We start from the raw sequence: 18,484 nt of genomic DNA on the forward strand, positions 1-18,484 counted from the left end.
GAAGGCCTGCTTTCATATATTTTGTATGTACATTTCGTATGTTTATTTCAATAGTTTGTTTTCTTTGTACAACGTCATTTACATTTACTTACTCTGGCTATTGACTTACCTTATGCACATGCACACCAAATTTGAAAAAAAAATACCTTGACAACGTGTATTAACGTGGACATAATTGTCAAAGAATACTAGACAGTAAGATATCATTTTTTTATGATACTCTACTGTACGATTTCACTGGTGCAAGGGGCTCAGAATGTTAATTTTCCCTGACGAGATGAAATTATCTTATCTAATCAGCATTTACTAATTGAATACATTTTACGTGTTTTTCCATCACAATAGTTTTTTAGAAATAGTTCAATTAGTATTACATCGTATCTGTCTTCCATTTGACAACTGGAATTCATAAACGTATACTTGTAGCCTTCTCATCATGACAACAAAATTGGTCCTGTGTACCAAATTATATTGAATTTGAAGTGTGCATTATTTTTTTTAATAATATAATTATTGAGAATTATTAATTGTGTTAAATTTAGTACAAGGTAGAAATTTGGTTAATTGCTTGGGATAGTTTTAGTTAGTAGGGGGCCCTCTAGTGGCCACTTCAGTAGATTCTCCTACTTAGAGGTCAAGACCTCTCCTCCCATGTTCGAACCCGTCTGTTTATGGCGCGATATCTTCATGAACGTTCATAAAGATATCGCGCCATAAACAGACGGGTTCGTGAAACCGCGAAGAAACTGCCAATACTCGCATCCTCGTCCTCTACTATGGGCTCCAAACCTGATGCTACCTCGGACTCTGAAAAAGAAAAGACAATAGCACGAGGTAAACAGTCCTATGCCGCATTTTTTTTCAAATCGGAAGAAAAAACCTCAGTCTGGAGCGGTGCGGAAATCTAGCGAGCGAGTGGATGTGCCATGGCGGAGCACACATGGAGTGACGATTTCTCAAGGGAAACGGCACGCTGTCTACGGAACAAGCGATCGATATCAACCGGCAAGTCGGGCACTAAACCGAGATACTGTGCTGCTTACCAAAGTGAAAAGTGTACATTCAATTGTGATCATAAAAACCAATCGGTGACATAGAGCTTCATCATATGCTGCTTCTGCCTTCGCATCCGTAATATCCACGAGCCACATCCACCTAGCGAGTGCCCCCACCTGTCACCGGCCAAAACAATCGCAAGAAGACTGACTGAAAAAAGGTTATAGACAAGAATAACTTCACAGGGAATCACAGCAAGGTAAGCAGTACCTCAGTCATAGACAAATTTGATATGGTTTTACGCACAGATGGTCCATACACGACCAAGAACGCTTCTTCAATGAACGTTATCACGGTCGTCAGCCCGTCCACACTTTAATAGTAGGTGACACCAGTAATTAAGTTGAACAATGTTGTTAAGAAACCTTGCAATACTGCCACAGCTGCAGATTTAATTAACGGCATAGACATGGACATTACAATGAACACGAATGCCACAGATACAAACATCATGCCTCAGTTGTTGATCTCACAATTTGGCCGCAGATGCTAATATGCTGTCAGACAGCTTAATTAACATAACCAGTGCCACAGATGCCTCCAAATCAACGGTTGCTACCCTACAATTACCTCACGGAACAGCCTTCGACACAGTCTATGATGATCCTTACCTTAATACTGCTAGTTATATGTTGTCCAGCTCGGTTTTACGCACAGATGGTCCATACACGGCCAAGAACGCTTCTTGTTCAATGAATGTTATCACGGTCGTCAGCCCATCCACCCTTAGTAGGTGACACCAGTAATGAAGTTGAACAATGTTGTTAAGAAACCTTGCAATACTGACATTACAGTCTTACAGAATCACTGGCATTGAATCCATTCAGTGGAAGAGGACAGGAGTTTATCTATGACGTACTCGGTTTGACGTACACCTTTACCAATGGGACCAAGATCAATGGTAAGCATGTACAGACTATATTTTAAAACAAAAATGAAATATTTACAGTTTTTCGCGAATCACAGGAATAATTTGTTTGCGAAGTGTGCATCATTAAAAAGCCAGCTAGGAACTCTATCAGATAGCTTAAGCAGAGCTATTTTCGAAAGTCAGTCATTTTCAGAATACCAGATAGAAGGGGGAGGGGGGGGGGGGTTCCCTTACGTGGATCCTATAGTAGTCTTGACCAGTCTTCTGTTCGGTTTTAATGCCGAATGGAAGGGGTGGAGATCGGATGGGGTGGGGTTTTTCTTCGACCAGAATTCAATAATAGTCTTTGCTGTTACCCAGTTCTGTTCTCATACTGAACGGAAGAGGGATAGGGAGTGATCTCTCCATTACCTAGATACAATACTAATCTTGTCCAAACCTTGTTGCCATTAGTAACTATTTTCTAACATGTTTGCCACCACCATCAAAATAGAGGGCTGGCTTTAGAGGCCTATAGACATGTATAGTTTTATGACCGTTGAAATATTGCTAGGCCATTTCGCAATGCTTGTACGCCCACTCATCTCCTTTTCCGTAATTGGACTTACCACAGTGTACCACGGTAGTTTTCCCAAATACTGACATGCGATTTTAGACCAGACATCTCGACGACGAACACATTTTGTTGTTGGACCCTGTTTTGGGAAAAATTTGCAGCACTCCAGCTGTGGATCATGGAACGGTTTAACAAAACAAGCTACAAGTTACTCTGCATAGTAAACACGCTCATATTTATTGGTATGTATCCAGTTAATCGGTTCATTGCATTTAGATCTCAGGTATAGGTACAAACTACACCAACCTGACTTCGCTGAACCGACATCGATCGGAATGTCTCGCACTGGTTGTCATAGAAACACATAAGATCACTTCTATGGACACAATTCGATGTATTGTAGCACTTTTTGTAATAATCGATGTAGACGGTGTATCACTAGTGTCGCTATCGAAATGGCAAAAAACTATTCAAAGATCAAACTCCACTATTGTTAGTTTCTTTGTACGTCATATATATATATATATACTAACAACATCAACAACAACATGGTATCAATCTAAAGACAGGCACTGGTGTTTGAAAAGCGTACTCATAGTATTACGTCCGTGTACCATTGATATCTGTACGTGGGCAAAGTACCCGACAGCGGTTGAGTACGGGACCTTTAGTCGCACATATTAACCTATCCACAGGACATTTGACGGGTTTGATAATACTATATTACCACTGAAAATAAACAAAGACTTCAGCAATAGCTGATACGATACGTAAGAACAGGTGTACTGATATACAGATCGTGAAAGATTGAGAGCGTTGTTAATTTGGACAGAGAAACTATTATATTATAAGAATATATTTGTTGGTCAACGCGAGTTTACAGATCGTAGTAAAGTACAAGTTAAAAATGTGTTGTCTTTTCTACTCTACTTTTAAATATACATTAAAACTAAGTTGTAATAATATCTCTTAAAATGTGTACCGCTACTTTTTATGTGTTACTGACAATTGTTTTGATGACGTATTCAAACAGGTAAACACCAAAGCGAAACAATATGGCGTCCCAAATACAGAGTTATTTGTATGTCGGCGTTTCTGTGAAGTAGCACGTGAACATCCATATATTTACAATGGATCGGATTTTGACCTACTCAATTTTAACCTCGGGTCAACAGAGAGAGATGTATATGTGTACAACAACATTGTCGACCAATCGGAAACTGTTACAGCAAATCGCATTAATGATTTGCTGTTATAAATTGCGGTAAAACTATCAAGCCACTTTACGGCTGTTTTTCTGTTTCTGTTGACTATTCTCTAGAGAATACCAACACGACTCACACTTTGAATAAATAGGTGTAGAGTGAGCCGAAAATCAACTGATAACGCCTAAAAATACAACCCTTAACAACATACTGTTTATCTTTTTTCCCCAAAAAATCACTTTAAATATGCACACAATAATATTGCGCAAATTGAATATGCCCATTCTTATTAAATACCTGTACAACCGCACACTATGCATACTATACGAGATATTCATAGAAATGTATGACCAATGACGTAACTTTGTTCTACAAACAACTACTAAATCGAAGTTCAAACTTTTCCATTTGAAAGCTATTTCTGGCCCTTTTCAGATAATGAAAGAAATTTGGGGGTTCACCATCATGTTTTCAAAGTATTCGACTGTCTTTTATTTTCTCATATCCATGTAGTTATATACTGTATTCTGAGGATGGTACATGGTGGCCATATTGCATACTAAAATGAATTGATTTTTAGTTTAGGATCAATTTGACCTCTTTCAAAATTTTAATATCATATTGACCTCTTTCAAGAATTTGTACATAGATCATTTTCTCATATAGAATGTACGACGTAGTTAGATGGCCATATTGGATACTAAAATGAGTTGATTTTTATTTTTAGGACCAATTTGACCTCTTTCAAAATTTTGTAAAGTGAATTAACAGATAATGGTTTTAATTTTCTTGAACAGTGTAATGTCAGAAGTTTCAGATCCAGTCGCACACTAAAAGGTGAAAGCTGTATTTGCTGCAATTGGGACATTTTTTCATCAAATAACAATATATATATATATATTGACGAAAAATTAGGCATTGATTTATATTTTTAAAAAAAATACATTTTATCTGTTAATTTGTGGTCAATATGTTCAGTGGGAAGTGTAGTGACAAGCTTGAATCTTGAGCGAAAGCTCGTTTTTGAATCACTGTCACAATGTTAAAACTGTGCTAGTAGTATAGTATTTCGATCAGACAAACACAATGGCAATAATTTGGCATTGTACATGTTAATCACTGTTCGATATTTATATCCATAAGTAGTACAGAAACATTGAAATCGTGATCACTATTGAGGGCGCTGATTTTTGAGTGCGGACCCGCAATCAACAAAAATGCATTTACCCATAGGTGGTGTAATCCTGTTCATGGTGTACGATATTGCGAGTAAGTTATTGTACCTAATAAAACATTTTCAAAAAATGGTCTAGTTGCAGAAAGTAATGTTTTGAATCTTATTTCAGTTGTCATGGAGGCAGAAACAACCATAGATGATACCGTGTATGTTCAGCTTGGGAATGACGTAAACCTGACCTGTCCAGTCACTGGGAATAGTACTAGTGTTAAAAGCGTTCGATGGAGCCGCAGTGTTAATAGTCAGGTCATAGCAGAAGCATTTTATGGTTCGAAGGGAGATCTACAGTCTTCACTTTATATAAGCGAAATAAAATATAACATTAAAGCTCTGCATATCTTAACAATAAAAGATGTTGACATTTCGGATGAAACAGTTTACATGTGCACAGTTTCACAGGCGACAAACACCGGGACGTCCCAAGAGAATCATTCCATTCAACTTACGATATGTGGTAAGTTTATTAAGTCTAAAACATTTTTGGCAATATTGAATATTATGCACCCCCCCCCCTGCAAAGTGGCACGACCACCCAAATAGAATGATGTTTCCCAAATATTACGTATGGGCGTACATACAAATATGTATGTATGTAAGTATGTATGTGTGCGTGCATGTGTGCGTGTGTATGTATGTATGTATGTATGTATGTATATGTACATGTATGTATGTATGTACGTACGTATGCATGTATGTATGGTATGCATGTCATTATCTATGTTTAACGTGTAGATCCTTGTGTATACAAATGGTAAATAATGAGCATGAGTAGATTTGTTCTAAGCTATCGTCATCTATACTGCCTTACTGTTTTAAAAAAAATATTCATGACCTAATATTCAGAGATCAGTTTACTCTTTTGCTTCAGCTCCATTTGATCTCCAGATGCAAGTGAAGAATATTACATACGGGCACTTACATTATGATACTAACTCTACCGATGTCACTATACGTTGTCAAACATACCTTGGTAGGCCGGTATCAAACATCGTCTGGTACTTGAACTCTAACTTGGTTTCTGAAAACAAAGGTATCGATGTACAAACATCTGTAAGTCAAGAGGGCTACTTCTACAATTGTACCAGTATGCTACGGATACGAAGGTTTACAGAAATCCACGTTGGGAATTATACATGTATCGCCAATAACAAATGTAGTGAGTTGTCAGTGCGTAAATCGTTCACACTGTTGCTGAATTCACAAGGTGAGTTTTTCACAATTGTTATCATAACTTGACGATTTTTTAGTGAAGATAAAATTTCAATCAGTGTGGTATTTCATTTCACATTATTAGGAGAGTATGACTCCGGATTTAAAAGTTCGTCCACAGACACGTCGACAAATTTAGCAGTACTCGGGTGTTCCCCACCATTTCTTTAAAGATTACACACACACACACACACACACACACGAACTCAGAGCGTACATTGTTTACCAAATATATCTGTCTTCTTCTTCTTCTGTTGTTGTTGTTGTTGTTGTTGTTGTTGTTGTTGTTGTTGTTGTAAACATAGAGGGGTGTAGTATTACTTAGATTGTTGTTTTCCTGGTGTACAGGCAACAACATATCAACAATTTGACATGAATATATTTCCCCTAAATTTTGGAAAGTTATCCTTTAGTAAGTTATAGCATATATTGATACGTTTGTAGTAGCAGGATTCGTTAGATATTTATTTTACTTACGGAAACAACAACCTTAAAGCAATACAGTGTGTACCTGTGATTGTAAATGTCGACTCGTGAATGACCATAGAGGGGCATTGTATCCTACCCGGAATTATTGCCATCCTCTCGCGTTCATTGCCTGCTATGTAACTAGCGTTGGCGTTTATTACATTTGATGGATCCTCTCATTCGGCGTTTGATGCTGTGTGTGGTGCTCATATGAGATAACCTTGGTGTTTTCAGCGTTGAGGCAATAGTCCACATTTCTTACATTACATAAATTACTGAAGTGTCCCGGTTTTGTTTTGTTGTTCATAAACTCTGGTGCTGAGCTGTGTTTTCTTGTTTCTACATTACAATTACAGAACTATTGTCACCAATTTACCAGGTCTCCTCACAATGGACAACGCAAGGTAATACTATAACAAAATTGAAATACTTATGAACTTCCTTAAAATCGTCAACAGGATACAATCGAAGAATATATTATGTATGTATGTATGTATGTATGTATGTATGTATGTATGTATGTATGTATGTATGTATGTATGTATGTATGTATGTATGTATGTATGTATGTATGAGTAGACGTTTACTGGTATTGCTTAAATTAAAAGTAATGCTTTGGCCCCTAACATGAAAACGGCACACAACATGTTTAATTTTCATATTGTTTTCAAAACATTGCAGGAGCAGATTATTATGGAAATACTACATATGAATCAGTCCAGGTGACAACACTAAATGGTAATTATAGAAATATAGTTTTATTAAGTAGATGTGAAAGACATATAAGGTGTATGGGGTAACAATACATATAAGGTATACTCTGGCAATATATTATACTTTCCTTTATACTTTCCATTCGCAGCCATAAATGCAAATTAGGTAATCAATTATGCAAAATCGATTTAAAAGTGTGTGTATAGTTTGTTTACAAATCATTTCCTGTACAGGAAATGATTTGTAAATAAACTTGGTTATAAAGACAAGTAATACTCACAAGTAAAGACAAGGAATCAAACAATTTATATGGGAAAGCAGTAACTGCAGCACAGTCTGGACATGATGTAGTGATTAAAAATAGATTGTTGTAACCATCAGGCAAAAAACATTGCTTTAACCATTAAAAATCCAACATAAATACTCACCCATCCATGTGATTGCTATTTTAACCATACCCCTATTTCACTGCTTAAATTCTCAAATACAGTTTCAACTTACTCAATACCGCCACCTACGGCAATGATATTTGTGGTTATATTCATCGCTGTTGTTGCTCTACTATTTATTGTCACTGTTGTTGCATGCATTATATGTGGAATCTTACGCATGTCATCGCGGAGGATTAAAGTGAAGACCACTAATCAGGTAAGGCGATTTATACCATTTGATTTACTTGTTCACACCCCACTAAACTTTAAATTCGAATGACATCTCTTGACATATGATATTAGTACCTATTGTCTTGACACCCATGTTGAACTACTGCAATAAAAGATATTCATTTCTTTAACTAGGTGTTTGGCGACATGTATAAACAGTGTCATGTCAGAACCCAAACGCAGTAATTACAAATTCTAATTACCGGCATTTTAACAATTTTTGGTCAATATATTCCTAGTTGTCTGATCAAAAAAAATAATGCTCCAGTTGCAGCTACGGAAGCTTCAACATTAAAATATAATTAATTATGCAAATAAAGGCAGAATCACAGTTTATGTGGTAGTCATTATAGGCTGATTGCACCCTACATCTATGTCAACTTATCATCCAACCCTGGAATTATTGTACAATGCATAAAAACAAGCCTCTTACTTTCTATTTACCATTTTCTCTACAAATCTCAGTCGTGGATATATACTACGGATACTGCTGACTTGTATACGAAGGTTGACGCGAATGACTCTCACAGAGGGACTACTGGAACACGGCGTAAACAAAGGGTGATTATCTATTGTAATAGTATGTATGTATGTATGTATGTATGTATGTATGTATGTATGTATGTATGTATGTATGTATGTACGTACGTACGTACGTACGTATTTATTTATTTATTTATTTATGTATTTATGTATTTCGCATTCTACATGACCCAATCTTGATGTTTTGCAGCTATACAATATCTTAATTTGATTCCATCTTCGCATCGACTTCATTGTGTTCTCCCTTCTACGTCCACAGACGAACCATGTAAAAGTCAACAGTGAAACATATCCGCACGAATCCGAAGTCTTAGATGTTGAACTACCACCAGATATACCACTTCGTAACTGGAGTGATTCTGACAGAGGGACTAATGGAACACGGCGTAAACAAAGGGTCTCAGTGGGAAAATCAGCGAAGTTTCATACTAGAAGACAAAATGGAAAGTCAAGAAATTCAAGAATCGACAATGTGAAAAGAAACAAACACATTATAACAAAGGTCTGTGTCTAGACTGTAGTCAAGTTCAGTGTATGATGTATGTTCAGTGTATGATGTGTACGAGTGATTATCTATTGTAATAGTATGTATGTATGTATATATGTATGTATGTGTGTGTGTATGTATGTATGTATGTATGTATGTATGTATGTATGTATGTGTGTGTGTATGTGTGTATGTATGTTTGTATGTATGTATGTATGTATGTATGTATGTATGTATGTATGTATGTATGTATGTATGTATGTATGTATGTATTAATTTCTCATTCTACATGACCCAATCTTGATGTTTTGCAGCTATGCAATATCTTAATTTGATTCCATTTTCGCATCTACGTCATTGTGTTATCCCTTCTACGTCCACAGACGAATCATGTAAAAGTCAACAGTGAAACATATCCGCACGAATACGAAGTCTTAGATGTTGAACTACCACCAGAGATACCACCTCGTAACAGGAGTGATACTCTATTTACGTTATAGACCTTCCTCATCTATCGCCTTTCATTTCCCTTACATTCACCTTCCATTACTTTAAACTGCCACCGTGACGTCAATGGTGGCTGAAGTGTACTGGCATATTGCTGACATCATACCATGAACTCAAGAACAATATAATGTCATTGCAATCTACCGAACACCTCAAAGTTTTGTAACGTTTACATGAGCATTACTATTTTTTCAGAAACAAGTTCAATATTGAAGGAAAGAAACTTCTTCCCCAGATTGCTGTTCACACAGTTTCGATATCCATTTATAAATATACAGTAAGAAACACAGTGTATTAGCCCCCCCCCCCCCTGCACATAAACATGTAGACAATTGGGACAATTTTGTTTATCAAATAACCAAGGATATATTCACTAGAATTGGTCATTTGCTTATAAAAAGACATTGTATCTGTCAATTAGTGGTCAATATTATATGTAGGTAGTGTAGTGGCAAGTTTAAATCTTGAGTGAAAGCAAGGTTTCAAATCTGTCACAATGTTAAAACTGCAATATATTTTTGATCATTCACTGGATGTTTAAAAAATACAAACAATTATACATAATTGTATATGTCATTAAGTAGTCGATTTTATCCATAAACAGTACAGAGACAAGTTGAAATCTTGAGCGCCGTTGAGGGCGCTAATTTATGGGTGCGGACCAAAAATATCAATTTTAATATATTTATTATGCATATAGCTACACAAAGCACGTTTATCTAAATGTGATGGAATACATTTCAGGGTGTACAATGTTATAAGTAAGTTATTGTACAAATAGTTTTCTTAGTACCTTATTGTTGTTACGTAAATTTAATCGAACCCTGAATGGGGTTCGAACCCTGACCGAGGGTTGTCGGTGGCCGAGTGGTTAAACCACTTGCCTCTTACCACTGTTAGAGATTTGTAATGAAGAGAAGACTATTGAAATATTATTCACTAAGCCAGTTATTTATTTAATTTATGAATCAATCTATTTACAAATGAGATGGAAAATTCCACCATTGCAGATATTCAGACCAACTTTACTGTGGGTATGACTTGATGTATGCCGGGTAAGATAACATATATGCTTATGCACAATCGAATATACAAATAGATTAATTTTAACAAGCATTGGAAATCAAGCACAGTTTAAAATCAATCAAACATTTATTTGAATATTTATATTCCCTTTGTTCCCAGGATTTACATAAAATAATAAAATACATATAGTGTACACGTAGAATTTAGGTGTTTTTCGAAACTACGGAATTTATTCATACGTAATTCCTGACCAGACCTTCAATTTCTGACGTTGGTGGTGATCTCACAAGTTAAACGAGCATGTATTTTAGGTACCTTACACGATATGAAGCACCAATTATGCTATATTTTACATTCCACACCCTAATAACATATCATTACAGGTTAATAGCTTGATACGCATGGTTTACTTTTGTGACTTTTAAATGTTGAATGATTGTTTTTATCTCCTAGGTGTCTCCAAGATCCAACAACAATGCCATACTGTGTTTGTGTAATCGTCTTACTCAATTGACATAGTATCACATGATGATATCCGTGACATTGGGAATACAGAAGAGATGTTTGAAATCAGCATCCTGTTCTCTGGGTGTACTTGACACTCATACATACATACATACATACATACATACATACATACATACATATATACATACATACATACATACGTACATACATACATACATACATACATACATACATACATACATACATACATACATACATACATACATACATACATACACACATGCATACATACACATACATGCACAGACACAAACAAACAAACATATTGTTAATTAATATTATGCAATGTAAATTTTGTAATTATAAAGAAGACTACAGTCTACAAGTATATATAAGTATGTGTTGTTCTTGCAAATATCACAGTTCATCAAATAGTTGTGTTTAGACAATTTTATCATAATTTTATGTAAGTAATATTAGTTTGTTAATATATATGAAGATTGTCACGGTCATTTAAAAAATATGGACATGTTGCACTTTACATAGTTCAAGATTATTAATGGACGTAACAACTTTGAATAATGTAATTTAATTTATGTAAATATGCGAAACATGCAAATATATTTCATGTAATTAGACGGCATAAATATAATTGAAATGTATTTTCCGTTTGTATTTCCTTGTAGAATCGTTCGTTCGTTATTCGTTTGTCAGTTATACAGCGCTCTTATAGGACGCTACAATGAACAGCAATTAAAGACTTTGAACTTTATAACAACGTGTCTCTGAAGTAGCTTGAGTGATCGGACAGGGAGTGACAGAGGTAGGACTAGTAGATCCTACAATATGTATGTATGTATGTATGTATGTATGTATGTATGTATGTATGTATGTATGTATGTACGTACGTGTGTGTGTGTGTGTGTGCGTGCGTGCGTGCGTGCGTGTGTGTATGCATGCATGCATGCATGCATGCATGTATGTATGTATGTATGTATGGATGTATGTATGTATGTATGTATGTACGTACGTACGTGTGTGCGTGCGTGCGTGCGTGCGTGCGTGTATGTATGCATGCATGCATGCATGCATGCATGCATGCATGCATGCATGCATGTATGTATGTATGTATGTATGTATGTATGTATGTATGTATATTGATTTCCCCCATGTCAAATGGTTAACCAAGTGTAAAGGTCAAATATCGACGTGTTATCTACACAAACAACACAGCACTCACCAGCAAATGCACAGAAAGGATTGCGGTCAGCTCTCAGGTGACTGGCAAAAGAGGGTATTTTCTCCCAATTCTGATTAGTCCAGTCATATATGTAAAGGTAGGTATTATACGCTTGATGATCAGCTGAAAATTTCATGACTGCCCGCACGACTGTTCATTTTTAACGATGCAGTTCTCGCGAGACACACGCAGCAACCTTATTGCTTACCGACCGGGGTCAAATTGTAGTGGCTCCTTGAGGCTTTGTGATCTGATGTTCTACTCAATGATGGTCATGATAAAAAAAATGACTTTGTTTAGGTGTTTATGAATATTCAAAAACCACTATAACACGTGTTTGATGCGGCATTATTTTCTATCCTTGCTGACGGGTAACTGTAGACCCACCTTCAGTACGTGACAATGTGAAGGCAAGGACTGACCCTAAAAGTTGGCATTTGACTCCAGGATTCAAAAATGGGGATGAATGCCAAGATTAGAAATATCGAATATTTATAATGGGAGGTTATTTCGGATTTCTTTTTCGGCCGAACACGGAATAGGACCCCAGTCACGGACTCTATAAATTGTATAGTTATGATACTGACATTATATAATAGGTATCTGTCGCCCGTTGATGGCGCTCTTCTATGTCAGTCAAGGTCATTAATGTATATGTATATGTATGTATGTATGTGTTTGTGTGTGTGTGTGTGTGTACAGATTGTGAGCAAATACTGGCGACTTTCATCGTTTGGTCTCACCCCCCCCCCCACCGACCGTACTAGAAATATGGGTATTTACATTGATTACATTTATTTTTCCAGTATTTGTAACCTCCACACATCAAAATGTCTCAACAACGAATCATCATATGGACCACGGTACGAGCTATGTCAACTGCAATTCAACGTGTACTTGTAAACTCCCCGGATGTCAAAGCCTACCAAGAATTGTATTCAGATGCATTTTTCCATGGTGCCGATAGAATTGGCAAATTACGTATCAATACACCAGTTACACCAGGCTTCAAGTTTCAAGAAATTAAGGATAAACTTGAAAGTACTGATATAAAGGAACGCTATGTGGTTTTGAAAGATTTTGCAGAAGCTGTTTTACCTAAACTGGAGTACCTACCTGTTGGATATACACACACATTTCTTATCCGCAACCCGAAGAAAGTTCTTGCTTCACTCTACAAGTTAGGGCAAAAATATCCCAATGAATGGGAGTCTGATTTGCTTGATGATCACTTTTCTAGCGCCAAGGCATTATGGGAGTTATTTCAGTATCTTTCAAGTCACGTGACACAGCAACCAATCATCGTCATCGATGCTGATGATGTCCGAAATGATCCACCAATAATGTTCAAGAAATATTGCGATGCTGTCGGACTGCATTTCGACGAAAGTATGCTGCACTGGGAGGCAAATACAAGACCGGATTTCTTAAGTCCATTTTGGGAGAATTGGTTTACCGACATTATAAAAAGTGATGGTTTTAAGAAGCGGTCACCAGGGCAACCTAATGTTGATGTAGATGTATCAGTTTTGCCAAGAGAATTTCAAGAAGTGATAGAAGAATCAATGCCTTATTACAACAAATTGTACGAAATACGACTGCATCTTTGAGTAACTACACAATACTTAAAGAGGAATAAATCACACTATGTTTATACGAGTGACCTGCAATTTGTAATTATGGTTACAAGGTGGGAATCCATCACTAAATCTACTTCAGAATAATACCTCTATGCATACGAAAAAGACAAATTTCTACAAGTTGTAGAAGACATAAGTATTATCTTTGTATATTAGCATAACAAATGATAAAACACACTTCTGTGCTGGTAACATGATTTACAACATAACAATTCTGTTCTTGATCTTGGTGACAGGGGATTTTTTTTCAAAAGTGATACCATTACACACACACACACACACACACACACACACACACACACACATACACACGCGCACGCACACATATGTATGTATGTATGTATGTATGTATGTATGTATGCATGTATGTATGTATGTATGTATGTATGTATGTATGTGTGTGTGTATGTATGTATGTATGTATGTATGTATGTATGTATGTATGTATGTATGTTTGTATGTATGTATGTATGTATGTATGTATGTATGTATGTGCGTGTGAGTGTGTGTGTGTGTGCGAGTGAGTGTGTGTGACGTGTATGTATGTATGTATGTATGTATGTATGTATGTATGTATGTATGTATGTATGTATGTATGTAACACACACACACACACACACACACACACACATATATATATATATGTGTGTGTGTGACTGGTAGTTGTTCATAAACACATCCACGGAGAGGTGCTAAAATTGTATACATCGTGTATGATATGATTTGTTTTCATATACAAATATACATACATATATACACTTATCACTCTATACCCTTTTGAGTCATTTTAGGTAATATTTCCTGGGATAGTTTGGCAATACTGTGTATGAAAATAAGTACATGTATTGTTTATATAATATTAAAAGCTTTTCACTTGGTTCAAGCACTTTTACCCGTCAAAAACACATCACTCACTCTAGTAGACACTTTCATTGAATAATTTCCCATTGCAGATACATATTCATCTTAACTTATCAAAAATCCCTCCTAAATTGCAATAAAAACTTTGAAAATACGATTTACTTGGGCCATGGACACCTGTTGCTGTTGACAATACAAAGAAACTGACATTTTTTTTTCATCTCTTACGTAATAAGTCGTTTTTACCCTACGAACATGCAGTCCCAACTAGCTGCCGATCTGAAATATTGACTCAGTACCTAGGATGAGGCGCCCTCACTGTCACACATCATCTCTAATCCTGAGGAGACTTTAAAAATTTCCCAAAAAATTATTCATTAGGCGATGAAACGCAAAATTTCTGGTATCAGATAACACCACAGGCAAGAGAGAAACCAAACATTAACGGGTATGGTTTTGAAGTGTTAATAGGGGCATTACAAGCTCGGTAATCACCTTTCGTAGTTTTCAAGGCATTCTTTTGTTCAAACGTAGGCCGAAGGTTACCGAGAATTCCGTGATTTGCTCCTGTTTGCTCTTCGGGAATCCTCGGTCTTGCATGCTGTGGCAAGCCGCAAGAGGCGGCCGATGATTCCCGAAGAGCAAAAAGGAGCAAATCACGGAATTCTCGGTAACCTTCGGCCTACGTTTGAACAAAAGAATGCCTTGCAAACTACCAGAGACGATTACCGAGCTTGTAATCCCCCTAATAACACCTAGACCTAATAGCAATTCTTGTTATGTTTCTATCTTGTCTGTGATGCTATCTGATACCCGTAATTTGGAGTTTCGGAGCCTCATGAATAATTTTTTTGAGAAATTTATAAGACGGGTCTAGAGTGAGTGGTGTGTGAGGGCGCCGCATCACGGCTAATGGGTGGGATAACGTACTGAGTCAATATTTCAGATGGGTAGCTAGTTCAAGCTGTTTGAAATTGTGTGCTCTAACACATCACTCACTCTAGACACTTTCATTCAATAATTTCCCATTGCAGATATATATTTATCTTAACTTATCAAAAATCCCTCCTAAATTGCAATAAAAACTTTGAAAATACGATTTACTTGGGCCATGGACACCTGTTGCTGTTGACAATACAAAGAAACTGACATTTTTGTTCATCTCTTACGTAATAAGTCGTTTTTACCCTACGAACATGCAGTCCCAACTAGCTGCCGATCTGAAATATTGACTCAGTACCTAGGATGAGGCGCCCTCACTGTCACACATCATCTCTAATCCTGAGGAGACTTTAAAAATTTCCCAAAAAATTATTCATGAGGCGATGAAACGCAAAATTTCTGGTATCAGATAACACCACAGGCAAGAGAGAAACCAAACATTAACGGGTATGGTTTTGAAGTGTTAATAGGGGCATTACAAGCTCGGTAATCACCTTTCGTAGTTTTCAAGGCATTCTTTTGTTCAAACGTAGGCCGAAGGTTACCGAGAATTCCGTGATTTGCTCCTTTTTGCTCTTCGGGAATCCTCGGTCTTGCATGCTGTGGCAAGCCGCAAGAGGCGGCCGATGATTCCCGAAGAGCAAAAAGGAGCAAATCACGGAATTCTCGGTAACCTTCGGCCTACGTTTGAACAAAAGAATGCCTTGCAAACTACCAGAGACGATTACCGAGCTTGTAATCCCCCTAATAACACCTAGACCTAATAGCAATTCTTGTTATGTTTCTATCTTGTCTGTGATGCTCTCTGATACCCGTAATTTGGAGTTTCGGAGCCTCATGAATAATTTTTTTGAGAAATTTATAAGACGGGTCGAGAGTGAGTGGTGTGTGAGGGCGCCGCATCACGGCTAATGGGTGGGATAACGTACTGAGTCAATATTTCAGATGGGTAGCTGCTAGTTCAAGCTGTTTGAAATTGTGTGCTCTAACACATCACTCACTCTAGACACTTTCATTCAATAATTTCCCATTGCAGATATATATTTATCTTAACTTATCAAAAATCCCTCCTAAATTGCAATAAAAACTTTGAAAATACGATTTACATGGGCCATGGACACCTGTTGCTGTTGACAATACAAAGAAACTGACATTTTTGTTCATCTCTTACGTAATAAGTCGTTTTTACCCTACGAACATGCAGTCCCAACTCGCTGCCGATCTGAAATATTGACTCAGTACCTAGGATGAGGCGCCCTCACTGTCACACATCATCTCTAATCCTGAGGAGACTTTAAAAATTTCCCAAAAAATTATTCATGAGGCGATGAAACGCAAAATTTCTGGTATCAGATAACACCACAGGCAAGAGAGAAACCAAACATTAACGGGTATGGTTTTGAAGTGTTAATAGGGGCATTACAAGCTCGGTAATCACCTTTCGTAGTTTTCAAGGCATTCTTTTGTTCAAACATAGGCCGAAGGTTACCGAGAATTCCGTGATTTGCTCCTTTTTGCTCTTCGGGAATCCTCGGTCTTGCATGCTGTGGCAAGCCGCAAGAGGCGGCCGATGATTCCCGAAGAGCAAAAAGGAGCAAATCACGGAATTCTCGGTAACCTTCGGCCTACGTTTGAACAAAAGAATGCCTTGCAAACTACCAGAGACGATTACCGAGCTTGTAATCCCCCTAATAACACCTAGACCTAATAGCAATTCTTGTTATGTTTCTATCTTGTCTGTGATGCTATCTGATACCCGTAATTTGGAGTTTCGGAGCCTCATGAATAATTTTTTTGAGAAATTTATAAGACGGGTCTAGAGTGAGTGGTGTGTGAGGGCGCCGCATCACGGCTAATGGGTGGGATAACGTACTGAGTCAATGATATTTCAGATGGGTAGCTAGTTCAAGCTGTTTGAAATTGTGTGCTCTAACACATCACTCACTCTAGACACTTTCATTCAATAATTTCCCATTGCAGATATATATTTATCTTAACTTATCAAAAATCCCTCCTAAATTGCAATAAAAACTTTGAAAATACGATTTACTTGGGCCATGGACACCTGTTGCTGTTGACAATACAAAGAAACTGACATTTTTGTTCATCTCTTACGTAATAAGTCGTTTTTACCCTACGAACATGCAGTCCCAACTAGCTGCCGATCTGAAATATTGACTCAGTACCTAGGATGAGGCGCCCTCACTGTCACACATCATCTCTAATCCTGAGGAGACTTTAAAAATTTCCCAAAAAATTATTCATGAGGCGATGAAACGCAAAATTTCTTGTATCAGATAACACCACAGGCAAGAGAGAAACCAAACATTAACGGGTATGGTTTTGAAGTGTTAATAGGGGCATTACAAGCTCGGTAATCACCTTTCGTAGTTTTCAAGGCATTCTTTTGTTCAAACATAGGCCGAAGGTTACCGAGAATTCCGTGATTTGCTCCTGTTTGCTCTTCGGGAATCCTCGGTCTTGCATGCTGTGGCAAGCCGCAAGAGGCGGCCGATGATTCCCGAAGAGCAAAAAGGAGCAAATCACGGAATTCTCGGTAACCTTCGGCCTACGTTTGAACAAAAGAATGCCTTGCAAACTACCAGAGACGATTACCGAGCTTGTAATCCCCCTAATAACACCTAGACCTAATAGCAATTCTTGTTATGTTTCTATCTTGTCTGTGATGCTATCTGATACCCGTAATTTGGAGTTTCGGAGCCTCATGAATAATTTTTTTGAGAAATTTATAAGACGGGTCTAGAGTGAGTGGTGTGTGAGGGCGCCGCATC

General features: G+C 37.2%; 2 protein-coding genes across 4 annotated transcripts; both read left to right on the top strand.

The window, feature by feature from the left end:
- Window positions 1-700: 700 nt before the first annotated feature.
- Window positions 701-11,100, top strand: LOC144451459 (uncharacterized). Of its 3 annotated transcripts, XR_013482296.1 has the most exons (10): window positions 701-1,957; window positions 5,035-5,379; window positions 5,794-6,129; window positions 6,959-7,006; window positions 7,284-7,340; window positions 7,807-7,964; window positions 8,444-8,539; window positions 8,781-9,023; window positions 9,392-10,570; window positions 10,995-11,091. XR_013482296.1 is itself a non-coding variant. In XM_078142300.1 (9 exons), exons 2-9 carry the CDS (start codon window positions 5,040-5,042, stop codon window positions 11,058-11,060), a joined length of 1,344 nt encoding a protein of 447 aa, XP_077998426.1. In that variant the 5' UTR covers window positions 701-1,957; window positions 5,035-5,039; the 3' UTR covers window positions 11,061-11,100. The 3 variants fall into 3 exon arrangements, 2 of the variants coding, with proteins under 2 accessions (XP_077998426.1, XP_077998425.1); XM_078142300.1 differs by lacking the exon at window positions 9,392-10,570 and having other exon boundaries at window positions 10,995-11,100; XM_078142299.1 differs by having other exon boundaries at window positions 9,392-11,078.
- A 1,979-nt stretch (window positions 11,101-13,079) lies between these two features.
- Window positions 13,080-13,859, top strand: LOC144451719 (uncharacterized). Its single transcript, XM_078142622.1, has one exon. It carries the CDS (start codon window positions 13,080-13,082, stop codon window positions 13,857-13,859), a length of 780 nt encoding a protein of 259 aa, XP_077998748.1.
- Window positions 13,860-18,484: the final 4,625 nt, after the last annotated feature.

Source organism: Glandiceps talaboti, chromosome 21, assembly GCF_964340395.1.
Source record: "Glandiceps talaboti chromosome 21, keGlaTala1.1, whole genome shotgun sequence".
NCBI lineage: Eukaryota > Metazoa > Hemichordata > Enteropneusta > Spengelidae > Glandiceps > Glandiceps talaboti.

Bases quoted from the DNA above. Each gene is read 5' to 3' on its own strand.
- LOC144451459 (XM_078142299.1), top strand. From the start codon at position 5,040: ATGGAGGCAGAAACAACCATAGATGATACCGTGTATGTTCAGCTTGGG. The intron at 7,007-7,283 runs GTAATACTATAA...AAAACATTGCAG, and splicing joins CTCACAATGGACAACGCAAG to GAGCAGATTATTATGGAAAT. The intron at 9,024-9,391 runs GTCTGTGTCTAG...CTACGTCCACAG, and splicing joins ACAAACACATTATAACAAAG to ACGAATCATGTAAAAGTCAA.
- LOC144451719 (XM_078142622.1), top strand. From the start codon at position 13,080: ATGTCTCAACAACGAATCATCATATGGACCACGGTACGAGCTATGTCA.